The sequence below is a fragment of the Hakea prostrata genome, chromosome 4 (genome assembly GCF_041222555.1).
Source record: "Hakea prostrata isolate BN-2017 chromosome 4, UWA_Hpros_2, whole genome shotgun sequence".
NCBI classification, from domain to species: Eukaryota; Viridiplantae; Streptophyta; class Magnoliopsida; order Proteales; family Proteaceae; genus Hakea; species Hakea prostrata.
In genome coordinates, this window is record NC_142603.1 from 53,456,803 (window position 1) to 53,469,959 (window position 13,157).

General features: G+C 38.2%; 2 protein-coding genes across 2 annotated transcripts in view; one reads left to right on the forward strand and one right to left on the reverse strand.

Moving 5' to 3' along the window:
- LOC149019605 (splicing factor Cactin-like) overlaps positions 1-7,774 on the forward strand; it is a 42,956-nt gene extending 35,182 nt beyond the window's left edge. The window contains exons 8-15 of the mRNA XM_089153584.1: positions 821-916; positions 1,827-2,111; positions 2,213-2,348; positions 2,435-2,577; positions 3,202-3,378; positions 3,459-3,725; positions 3,813-3,973; positions 7,622-7,774. Of these exons, the coding sequence (XP_089009710.1) occupies positions 821-916; positions 1,827-2,111; positions 2,213-2,348; positions 2,435-2,577; positions 3,202-3,378; positions 3,459-3,725; positions 3,813-3,932 (1,224 nt within the window). The 3' untranslated portion in view covers positions 3,933-3,973; positions 7,622-7,774. The remainder of the gene's footprint in view (positions 1-820; positions 917-1,826; positions 2,112-2,212; positions 2,349-2,434; positions 2,578-3,201; positions 3,379-3,458; positions 3,726-3,812; positions 3,974-7,621) is intronic.
- An 876-nt stretch (positions 7,775-8,650) lies between these two features.
- LOC149019607 (large ribosomal subunit protein eL19z) lies at positions 8,651-11,951 on the reverse strand. The gene is made up of 5 exons (XM_089153585.1): positions 11,779-11,951; positions 10,111-10,233; positions 9,154-9,467; positions 8,988-9,034; positions 8,651-8,902 (listed from the first exon to the last, which is right to left on the reverse strand). Exons 1-5 carry the CDS (start codon positions 11,888-11,890, stop codon positions 8,875-8,877), a joined length of 624 nt encoding a protein of 207 aa, XP_089009711.1. The 5' UTR covers positions 11,891-11,951; the 3' UTR covers positions 8,651-8,874.
- Positions 11,952-13,157: the final 1,206 nt, after the last annotated feature.

Here is a 13,157-nt window from a genome sequence, read left to right on the forward strand (position 1 = left end):
CAATTTGGGAAATGACAGATCCATCGAGAGTTAGTGCCTTGCACTAATTCTCGATAGGAAAAAGAGGCGGTAGTTAAGAGTTTTATACCAATCGAAATTGGTTGATGCTTTCCTATATAGAATATACTTGTAAATTAGCCTATATAAAGTAATATTATTTTGAGGAGAGCTCACAAGTTCTATCTGAGCCTCCACAACTAAATCGTGGCTTCCATCTTCTCTTCTCCCTCATTCTTCCCCATATTCTTTCTCAAAATAACAATATTTATTATGAAGGCGGGAAGGAGTTAGAAGATGTGTGGTAATGAAATTTGGGCTGAGTCTCCCTCTTTGTGCATAGTTTTGAGACATGCTTTTTGTTTTTGAAAACGAAGAAATAAGTCAAAGTTGTTTTGCAAAAAGCTTTCTTAGGCACAAAAATTGGACCACTTTGTTTCCTAAAAGACGAAAGAATGACCCAAACGCTTTCTTGCATTAGAACGAAAGAATGCCAAAAATTATTCCTTGGCCCGTTACAAATGTGCTAATTGACAACCTAAAACTAATGTAGGATAACTGCAAGAATCAGGCTCTGGCACAGAAATAATAAAATTTATTACCTCCCATCCACAGTAGAGGAATTAAATAAGAGATTGAACATATCTTTTCAAACAGGTTGATTACTACCAAATATTCTTGACCCTCAACATGTGAATTGATCTAATAGGTTGCTTGTTATCTTATTTTGTATTTATAATTATTTAAATGTTTTATATTCTACCATGTTCTCTTATTATTATGATGACTATACTTGGAATAAACACTGAAATGTGTTCAGCAGGGTTTGACAGTGAAGGAAATGGAAGAGCTTTATGATGACATAAAAATGCACCTGGATCTAGATAGAGCAACACCAACACATATAAAGTTTTGGGAAGTATGAACCTTTTCCCTGGTCCATTTATGCATTCAATTTCCATCCTTGTCAATCATGAAATAGTTAAACTAACTAGCTACAAGACTTTTGAACTCAAATAAGTAAATATCGATATTTTACATTTTTTTTACTTTGTAAACGTCTGGGTTATGCTTCTCATTTGGAAAGCTTTAGACTCAGTTTTAGTACTTAACATTTGTTGGTCCTATTTTGCTTATCTATTTATGGTGTAACTAATTTCTTGATCCATTGTTGAACATTCTAATAATCTGGTTAAGTAAAGGCATCCCTTAGCCATGATTCCGGAGTTCTAGAATTAGATGCATTTGATGTTGAAAGTATAGCCCTGAAATAAAATGCATAGTTGTGAAGGAGTTGCTGGCCCTTTTTTGGGGTCAAGGCGACCTGGTGTTGCCTTGTTGTCTTGGTTTTCGTTGCCATCTATCACCTTGCCTTTGAATTTTCTTGCTTTTGTTTGGTTGGCACAGTGTTTGACAAGTTACTTTCCATGGGCTGTTTCAAAGATTGGTAGACTTGCATAGTCAATCTGTAGGGTGTGTTAACCCCCACACCCCAAACAAAAAAAAAGGGGGGGGGGTTGTTTCAATGTGTATGGTGCAGGGAGCAGGGAGGTGTTGCATCACCAAGCAACTAGTATCTTGGAATTTTCACATTTGGTATTTGGCATGGCTTGGGTTTCAATAGGGATACCAAACAACCACTTCTTATTTAGGAATTAGCACTAGAGCTGTTTTAAATTTCATGACAGAAGCACCGGAATTGTCACCGACTAACATGATTTTTGTCAGGAGTGACACGTTGATATTACTTTCCCCAAAATAACTCCGCATTTTCTTGCTTTGTGATGGATATAAAGCACCTAAATGAGACATGGGGTGTTCTGTAACAGTCATTAATGGTGGTTTGTGATTGGGAGCTGGCTGAGGCTCGGAAAAAGGATGCCTTGGATCGTGCTCGGGTACGGGGAGAAGAACCACCAGCTGAATTGCTTGCGGAGGAAAGAGGGCTGCACTCAAGCATTGAAGGAGACGTGAAGAATGTCCTACAGGCGAAAACTTACAAAGAGCTGGAGGAACTAGAATCGCAAATAGACTCAGGGTTGCGTTCTGGCACTGCCAAGGTGGTTGAGTTTTGGCAGGCTGTTCAGAAACACCTTACGATATACAAGGCAAAGGTACATGGTTCTACCCCTTCATAAATTTCTTTCATCTAATTTCCGTCATTAGATTGCCAACTGATTCCCCCCCCCCCCCCCCACACACACACACATAATAGGCTCTTTTGAAGGAGATTCATACTAACCTATTGCATAAACATCTCCAACGTCTGGAGCAACCTTTGGAGAGTGAGGAAGACTTTGAAGGAGATCACAACTTAAATCTTCAAGAGGAAGCCATTCATCCTGTGGAAGGTATGGGACATTCTTGTCCTAGCTGCCTATGCTGTTTTGGTTTTGTATTAATTTAGAATGATGGGCTAATCTAAACTTGTGTACAGATGTTCAACCTTGTTTTTCTGAGCCCCTGATGAATGAAGAGACTCATGAGCCTGAAGAAGAACCTGGTTCATTTTCACCACAGTTGTTGCATGGTGATGAAAATGAAGATGCAATTGATCCTGAAGATGATAGGATTGAACTGGTAATCAATCTCCTCACTCACAGATGCTGATTCGATTGTATTAGATATGCAGTTCACTGCACTAAATTCATTTGTCACCCAAAAGGGACGGGGTTATTAGTATTACCCAGCACTCTCTAAAAGAGCAGTGGATACTACAACTGCAACATGGCCAAACCTATTCTTTGAATCAAACCTCCAAGTTAAAACTGTTCTTTTTCCCCAAGGAAAGAAAGCTTTCTAATTACCTGTTCTTTAGGTTAATTGAGAGTCACTAGAATCTGCTACTTGGTCCTACTCCTAATTACGGACCTTTCAATATGCTATTGTTGCCTGAAATTTCCTGATATGCATCTTCGTGATACTTTTGACTTTGAAATCTGAGCATCCTATAATGAAATTACTTGGCATTTGATGGTTGATATTAATAAAGACATGATTGGATAAAAAAGGTCGTCCAATTGTCTTGGGGTTGACCAACCACAATTCCTATAAATACCAATCCTCAAGTAACTGAATTCTTACTGAGTCTGACTGCATCTGGCCTTGTGCAGCCAATTCATATCCAGTTTGAATCAAAATTTATAGAGATTGTTCCTGTTCCTAATTCCTGGTTTTAAAGCCTTTTCGTATAAAATGTACCAGGAAAGAAAAAGAATTGCTGTACTAGAAGAACAGCAAAGACAGATCCAGGAATCAATGGCTTCAAAAGGAAGTGTGTCAGAAGATAACTTGGAGCTGAAGGCCATGAAAGCTATGGGTAGTATGGAGGAAGGAGATGCAGTATTTGGCTCTGGTGCTGAAGTCAACCTAGATTCGCAAGTATGTTTTTCAGCTACTAATTTTTCTATTTTCCTTCGTTTGACCATCTTTTAGTTGTATAATGAAGCATATTGATGCAGGTTTACTGGTGGCATGATAAATATCGCCCGAGGAAACCGAAATATTTCAATCGGGTTCACACTGGATATGAATGGAACAAATACAACCAAACCCACTACGATCATGATAATCCGCCTCCAAAGATAGTGCAAGGTTATAAATTTAACATCTTTTACCCAGACCTTGTTGACAAAACAAAAGCACCAGTTTATACCATAGAGAAGGATGGAAGCAGTGGTGAGACATGCCTCATCAGATTTCATGCTGGTCCACCTTATGAAGACATTGTGAGTCTTGCTTTGTCCATTGAATGAACACTCACCCCTCTAATTTCATTCAGATAGTTGACCCTTGCTCTTGTTATTGCATTACAGGCATTTCGGATTGTGAACAAAGAGTGGGAATATTCCCACAAGAAGGGTTTCAAATGCACATTTGAGCGGGGCATTTTGCATCTCTATTTTAACTTCAAACGATATCGTTATCGCCGATGAGTTATTGCATGAGAATGCTGTTCAAGCTATACTCTTGTTTGGTAAGTGGCTCTGGTTGGTGCCATTATAGGTATTATTATATTTGAGTGCTATATTAGGAATCATTTGGGTAATATATATGACTTGGGTTTTTACCTAATGAGATAAGTTCAGTGGCGTACTTGTCCATTCCTTGTTTTAACATAATACAAACTGTTTAGTTGACAGTGAGGCATTCAGCTAAACCTTGAGCCTGGTTCTTTTTATTTGCAATAACTTTCTCTTCTTTTCCTCTCTTGAGTTGGCTTCTGATATTGTGTCATGGTGTCAGAATGGGTTTACCAGGTTGTGATTAGTAGCACCTTGCGAAGTATTTCCAAATTATTTTGTTCTATGAGAATAAAGTTGAATACCCCCTCTCCTCTCTTACTTACCAGCTTTGCTTCTTCCTTCATTTCCCTAGGGGTTTTTAGCTAAACCTTGAGCCTGGTTCTTTTTATGTGCAATATCTCTCTCTTCTTTTCCTCTCTTACTTACCAGGTTTGCTTCTTCCTTCATTTCCCTAGGGGTTTTTGTTTGCACTGTCATAAACAAGGCCAACCCTGCCCCCTCACCCCATAAAAAAATATATATATATATATATATATATATATATATATATATATATATATATATATATATATATATATATATATATATATAAAAAGAAAGAAAGAAAAGAAAACATTCAGAATGGGGAAAGAGAATGTCCTCTCATCTATGCTTGGAAATTCTCCCCCGGCAAACAGACACACACAGAGGGGTGTTTTTTTTGTCCCTTTTTTTTTTTTTTTTTTTTTTTTTTTTGGGGGGGGGGGGGGGACCTCCTAAAGGATAAGGTCATCTGGCTTCCTTCTTCTCCTGGTCTTTTCAGCACCAGATCTGCTTGGAAACTAGGCTGCCACCACTCCCCCGCTGTCAGTTGCCAACACCCTGCTTGGTTCAGAGGTCATAATCCCTATCGCAGTTTACCTTATGGAGATCCCTTAAACTCTACCTCCCCATGTAAGCCTTCACCAACACTGCAATATCCAGGCCCCTCCCTCTCCCAGAATACATCCTACCTCCCCTCAGAAAAAAGAAAAAAAACTCCTCTTGTGCCTTTTACCTGAATTGCAATTGAGGACGTCAGTCATCTTCTCTTTCCTGCTCCCTTTCTGCTCCTATTTCTGAAAGAAAAGTTTTTAAATACAAGTTGGTTGCTGGCAGAGACCTTCTTTCCTTTGCCTGTAGTGCCATTGGTTGATGCAGTACGGGAACCCTTCTTTTCCAACCCATTGGAGCCGTGCAACTTTTTTTCTGTTCATATCCCTACAATTTGTATTTGAATTCCTTTTTGTATCAGCTTGTTCAGGTAATTCGATAGCCTTTTTCATTGGTTTTTGAAATGAAACTTTGTCTTTTTAATTGTCCAGCTATATGTGTTCTGCATGAATCTTATGTTTGTCCATACGGTCCTGCAATACTTGTGATGCAAATGTTGAGTTTTTGGTTTGCTGTATTAAACTCTCTTTGGGCATTGTCTGTAATTCTTCAATTCTTTGTCATCCATCCTCTATTTGCAACTTTGGGAATCTCATATGGATTATGACCTGAATCAGATCATGTATTTTGTGAATTTCTATGCATGCAATTCCCTTGAATATTCTTCTCTCTCTCTCTCTCTCTCTCTCCCCCCCCCCCCCCTGTTTTTCTTTTTTCTTACAATACATAATTCTTGATACAATCTCAGATTGCTTCAGTCTTCCTGGAGACCCTGGGAAAAACCTTTTGGTTGCACAAACCAAAGGGAATAATGATTTCAGGTTGTACCTAGTCTGAAATCAAGTGGATTTCTTTTGACCTATACTACCCCACAAAAACTCTCATAATCAAAATATTTATCACGCTGTGTCTTCCCGTCTCTATTGTATTCCTATGTGATTGAGCACATTGTCTCTTCTCGCAAAATGAGGAGAAATATCTTGCCGATCTCGATGAGATCTCGAGTGTTCTCCAACCATGCTTAAAACTGAAATAAAAACATGAGAAAGGTTATTTTGCCCTTATAACTTAAGTTGGATAGTATTTACATAATTAGACCAATTGAACTAACTCATTTGTACCTAGCCTATATATGAACCCATGACCACACAAGCCTGAGACAGGCCCAACACGCATATCCATCGACCATATGTTGATTTCAAAGGAATATAGGTCTAATTGATATTGGATCTGCAGGAGTATAAGATGACTTGAAAGAAAGTTTCTCTAATGGATCATGTCTTGTAGAAATGATCTCTATGAAAATATCTTTAACTTGAAGCAGGGAGACAAATCTGCTAAATAATCGATTAGTGCCTTTAAGGGAACATGGGAGAAACTTAATTTTTATCGACCCTCTTACCGTAGATGTATATTGATTTACAAAAGACTGGGTTTCAGTTGGCAGAATTCTTTTGAATTGATCCTGAGTTGCAGCCACTTGAAGCCAGATTCTTGGTGTTGAAAAGGCTGCTTCAGGCATTTTTCGCATTCCTGCTCACTCTGATCCGTATTCATCTTCAAAGGGAAGTACTGTGATTGTTGCTAATGACAGTGGTAATGTCATGGTCTGCCTTTCTTGGGAGAGGATGTGGGTCAGTTGGAGGAATGGACTAGTACAAGTGGTTTTGGTGGATGCTAGACATACCATACTTTCAACACTGTACTCATGGTGGCAAGTCTAACCATACTGTACATTCCATATTTTCAGCATTGGTCAACCATGCGGTACATACCATGCTTTCAGCATTACTCCTGGTGGAAATATAGTTGATCCATGTAGGTGAAATATGTCAAACCTCCATGGGCCCAATTAATTGCCAACATTAGCAAAATATCAATGGAGCTAGTGACTTGCTGTCACGGAGTGTCACTAATCTTGCCACCTCCTATAATACAATTCTTGTCTTTCTGAACTATTTTCGACAGCTAGTCATCATCCTCATCCATGACTAAATAACCTATGCAGGTAGAACTGCTTTTTTAACCAAGTCATTGGCCCTGACACATGTTCTTCCTCCTTTTTGTCGTCTATCCTTCATATATCACCCAATTGCCTTCGACTCTCTTTTGTATTAGTCAACATGAGTTTTTAGTTATTCTACATTCTTTCTTGTTGTGTCTTTTAGAATCTTAAGACAAAAGACAGTTTTGTGGAGGGAAGACGGGAGAATGATGGATTGTTTAACTTCAGTGTGATGCGTCTCCTATGGTTGTCACTACTACTACCTCTAGTGGTGTTTACTTATTCAATGGAATTTCTTGTTGAAACATTCGTAGCTGTCCAAACTTTAATAAATGATTGCATGCCTATCTTTCTTTCTTCCTTTTTTTGTTTTTTTGGTCAATATTGCATGCCTATCTCACTCTATAGGACTGGGTTGTCTATTACTGGTATTGTTTCGTTTACCAACTGTAGTCAGCGATTACAGATGCTTTAATGTTTGAGAAACAAAGACCTAATGGTAATGCCATCATCAGTTTTGAGTATATGCTTCATTTGTTTCTGACCAAACATGTATGTTTTAGTCCAAGCTATGGCGTTCTATGAGTAGTCAATTGGCTGAATCACGGACCATGGTTACAATTATATTAACTAATTAAGTTCCTTTATAACATTGGTTCATGTGTCTTTTTCTTTTTTTCAGCATTCTATTACATGAGGAGGAAAGCTGGTGAGCCTGGAATTTTATGCAAGCTTCACTGACGGATGAGGATAATCTGCAGTGAGCTGGAAAGTCCCATGTACTTATTAGTGGTGTCCTAATGGGTGCCCAAAGAGTGGGTTTCTGCTTAAAAGGCCTGTGGGAGCGAGAGTAGGTTTCTTTCACTATTTTGCCGGAAGACGTATCCAAGAATTTCAAGGGATGTGGATTTACTAAGTTATGAGCCACCTGTACATTATTTTACAGAGTCCCCCGCCCCCAACCCTAAACCCAAAAAAAAAAAGAGGAGAATATAAGGGGGATGAAGCACACTTGTATAATATGCTGCTGACGCTGTGAAACTTTTAAGTTTGTCTGGTTGCATACAGATTGTATGGTCTGTAAAGATAAGCCATTTTCAAGCATCTTCTGCGTGTAGTCCATTTGATTTAACCCAGCTTTTGTTTGAGATCCGCTATGTGGAAGAGCAATATTTTCTGTAATTCATTCATAGATCACCGGAGCCCTTTACTTTAATAGAGTTTTCTATTTTTAATTTTTTGTAACTGATCTATATATATTGGGGTATGAAATTATTATCCATCACTAAAATGAGTCAAAAACTCTTGACGTCTTATCCTGATTTCTTCAATAAGAAAGAGGTGTTTTAACAGAACCGATCATTTCATGGTATCAATCTTAGTGGTTTACAGAACCGATCATTTAGTATTATAAACATATATGTAGGTATGACATACCCCATTAATATCCTCTTGGATGCCATTCAGACGAAAAAGCCAAGTCTTAATACACAAAGATTGTAGCGGACAATCAACAGGAAAACGATTGGATAATTCAGGACAATAAAAAAATGGATAAAAAGGCCGTAGATCGTTGAATCAAAGACTACTCTGTTCATGTGCACATAAACAATATATTCGTTTAATATTTTGTTGAAGCGGTTCATCTCACTCAGGTAAAAATTAGACATCTACCTTCGCATAAAAGCAAAAAAAGATGAAGGTGACTCAGTAAATCAAAACATGGCAGCACGTAAAAACCCGTGAAGTATTACTTTGCATGTAAGTTAATGGGAAATAGCCAAATAACATCATTATAAACTAAAACACACTTCGACTCGGACTAAGCTAAGTTTCAAAAAGTCAAACTGTCTCTCTCGAAATACAAGATATAGATGAACAAACAAAATGAAAGGATTGAAATTTGACAAAAGTGAACCAAAACGAACTGACTTCTCACTTCTTGGTCTTCTTAGCTCCTCCCCTACAACAAAAGAAAGAGCAGAACAATTACTTGAAAGCCGTAGGGGCATCCAAATTGGATTACAGTTCGGATTAAAAAGACTCACTCAGTTGCTTGAGGTGCAGATGCTGGTGGGGCTCGCTCCACGGGTCCCTATACACGAGCAGCAATGAGTTTAATTAGAAACTCAACATTCTAATGCACGATTGATTCTAACCATCGAATTTCCAAACACTATCTCATAAAATTACAAATGCCTTGCAAGGGTTTACCTGTGCCAAACGTTCCTCTCTTCTAGCAAATTTCCTTTCCCTGCTTGCCTTGTTCTTAGCCCGTTTAGCCTCAAATTGATCAGACAATGTCTTCTCCCTTGCTTTCTCAGCTTTCGACTTGTGGATACTCTCCATTAACACACGCTTGTTCTTGAAGACATTACCCTTAACCTTCATGTACATGTCATGATACATATGTTTGTCAATCTTCTTCGCTTCCCTGTATTTACGGAGCAAGCGCCTAAGCACACGCATCCTCCTCATCCAGAGAATCTTTGTTGGCAATCTTGCCTCCCGTGTACCCTTGCGTTTACCTGCAAACATTACAGACTAGAGTCTAAAGATGGCACCATTGCTGCTAAACAAACAACTAATGGAGCAACAATAAATTTATGCATGTATTATTAGGGGACCCAATCAAGATAGCATTCCAGTAACATCTCTCTATATGGGATCCACCCACACAGGTCCTAATCTCTCCAGACATCTTTATCAGCACACACATTTTCTTACACTTCAATAGTCAACTTAGGCCTACCCTGCCTCTTTTAGCTCCATCTAGTCGGATTTTATCACTCTTCTTCTTCCTTACAGGTGCCTCCTTTGGACATGCCCATACCAGTGTTACTGGCCAAGTATTTCAATCCCTTCTCAGTGAGCAGACTGCCGAATGGCATTAATCAAATCATTTTTATCTGAAAATGCTGATCCAGAAGGAACAACTGAAGTTTCTAATAGAACTAAGAAAATGGACTGGCTTCCATTTCTCAGCAGTTCTTATTGAGAAGACTACCAGTAGTAGTCAAAACAATATCAGCATTTCCATAATTTCAGGAACTATTTGGATCCAAGTTTATAAAACTGGGAACATGGCATCAGCACATTTACACAAGAAAGATAGGGAGTAACCAATAATATAATACAACTGTTGTGTGGGGTTTGCATTGCAAAGCATACCATAACCAGAGTGGCGTCCCTTTCTCTTGGCCTCCTTCATCCGGCGTGCACGTGAGCGTGAGTGTATCTTGGTTGGCTTTCTGATGATGAAACCATCCTTCACCAGTTTTCTTATGTTTTGCCCTGCAGTGGGTTAGCAATTAGTAAATTGAAAGAAAAACCTGGACTATATCCAATCCTTATGGAAAATATGGAATCATCTCCCTCTCCCCCCCCCCCCAAAATAAAATAAAAACAGTACGAGAGAGAGATGGACAAGGCTACAGAAGAAAAGAATAACTGATAGCAACTCAAAAACCACGATATAAAGCTGGAATAGGTTTTCGAGTTATATCCATATCTTCCTTTTGCAATTTCCTTCCACAAAGGACACACCAATCATGTCAGGATCTAGTTATTAGTAACAAAAGTTAGAACTACAGTAGCTATCTTAACTAACTCATTAGTAACAGATGATAGAATTATCATTGTAACCTCCTCACTTTGAATCATGGAAGCAGTTTAGAAACCCTCGCATCAGTATTATATTCCCATTCTTCATCAGACACTAATTTTCAAAAGTGGGAATAGTTTTTGAACAAACAGAATCAACATCTATGCTATTATACTCTGTCCCACCAATCAGCAGTCTGTGCTAGTACAACTTCTTCTGGTTCAATGTACATCCAATAGCACTGACCTCTAAAGATCACATGATGATAACAAACACCATTACAGTTGCAATTAAACATGTTGAACATAAAACTTTACTGCCACAATGAATTATATTTTTTTTAAAAAGCACATTAAATTGACAAAATTAGAGAAACCCAATGCATATTCTGTATGGAAATCATTTCAACGTCAATCTCAACTGTCTGATACATTTCTACTTGATTAAGAAAAACATGGTCAATAGAAAGGCAGAAAAAGAATAATGATTCTCTTTAAAAGTAATTTGAAAAATGGACTTAAAGGTAATAAAACTTCAAAACGTTCCAAAATAAATTTTCTGAAGTAAAATGGACAAAGAGGAAAAAATAGTAAAGATTTACTCATCCTATAAAGGCCCTATTGACAATAAAACAAATAAAATACCAGATCATTTGTGTGTGCATGCGTCCATCTATCTCAAACTGACCTGAAGCGTTCAACTCAACCGCCCTGCAACTTTTTTAAGTGACCTACTTCATGATAAATTCAATTCCAGCAATAACCGACATCGTATGTTTGCATTTTTCTTCCATAAACTACATCCCTATCAAAAAAGGTTAAGCTTTACAAGCTAATTATTAGTTAGGGTTTAGTGTTCAAGGCTAGGAGATGAGTGGTACCATGATGGTAATACTTCTAAAGTGATGCCTAGTTTTTTTTTTCCACTGATACTAGTAATAAAACTGCAATCCAAGCCAACTGAAAATTGCTGAAATAGAACTGGCAAACAAAATTAAAAAAAGCAGCAGATTTAGTCACAACTTAACAAAGAAAAGCGAGAAGAAAGTAGCAGAGCATCTCTGTGCCTCGATCTATTAGAAACTTATCAACAGGAATTGAAGATAACACAGAACAATTGAAGATAAAATAAAATCCGTTCGAGAAATCGAACGAAAATCGCCCTACGCAGGTAACCAACAAAAAGAAAAACGAAGGCGTGAGATACAGAGGTAAAAAGAAGAAGGATAAGCGTACTTGAATTGGCCATGGAGATTTCGTTGCCTTCATTAGGATCAAGCCAGACTTTCCCTCTTCCACACTTGAGAACACTGGCAGAAAGCCTCTTCTGAAGCTTTAACGACACCATTGCGTCGCTCAGTTGTTGTCTTCCTCCCCAGCCGTTGCAGAACGAGAAATGCAGCCACTATGAGAACAGAAAGGGTTTTATACCCCCGACCTAACTGGCTAGGGTAGCCGGGCGAGTGACTTTCAGGGTTTGGCGTCTCGTCGAGGTGTGGGATTCCAATCTAACGATGAAAACATCCAAACCCTTTCTCCATAAAAAATTGATATGTGAGGATTTTCATGAAGTCGACAAATAGATCGTCCATTTCTTTCTGATGAATGACACGTGTCCATTAATCACATCCAACGATTCAGATTAAATAAAAATAAAAATATTATACTTTTGGGTAATTTTCATCTGGACCCTTGAGGTTTGGTCCTGGTCACTTTTAATCCAATTTAAATTTTCTTTTGCATATGGCTCCCCTGTGGTTTAAGAAATAATTAAATAAGGACACACTTAACAAAAATGGTTAGTTTAATAAATTTTATGACAACAATACCCGCATATCCTTTGGACTTCTTTTTATTATTTTAGTTTTAGTTTTCCCTTTTCCTAGCAATAAAGTAGGCATTTTCAGTAATTTCCGAAGGTCTAACTACCGTAAGTTTCAAAACTCATCTAGAAAGCCATACATTTAGCAACTGAAAAACCATAATTTACGAATATTCGGCATAGGTAAGAACCTAAATCAAAACTCGAGAGGAACTCGTTAATAATGGAACTCGTTAATAATGTCTTGCCTTTTATTTGTCCGACTGAGAATGCAGAAACGTCGTCGATTGAAAGGCATGAGCGGCACCAAACCACCTGTAATCGCATGAGCCTAGAACTTGGGAATCCTAATAAAGTAAAATCAGAGAAGAAGCAACCAATTGAAGGAAAGAAGAAAAAAAAAATCCCGATAAATGCCATCAGGCTTTCTCTGAGAGTCCTTCTGTGAACAAGGTCTCTTCTCTTGAGATGCAAAGAAAGGGGTTTTAGGCAAGCCGAGAATATTCTTTGCATCCATACGATGTAGAAGAAAAGGCTTCTGCTCTTCACTTAAAAGACAACACGTCTGGAGATTAAATGAACCAATTCCATTCGCAACAAAATCAGATACAAAACTTCTGCGAGTTTTTGCAGATCAAATTACGAGGGGTTTTATAACTTTGCAGGGCGGGAAGGACGAACAAAAGATGATTTCTGATTTGTCAGAGAATTCAAGTGGTGCTACTGCTTCTCGGAACCATGAAGGCGATTCTGGTGTTGTCGGTTCATCAATTGCAGTTGCAAGTGATGGTGG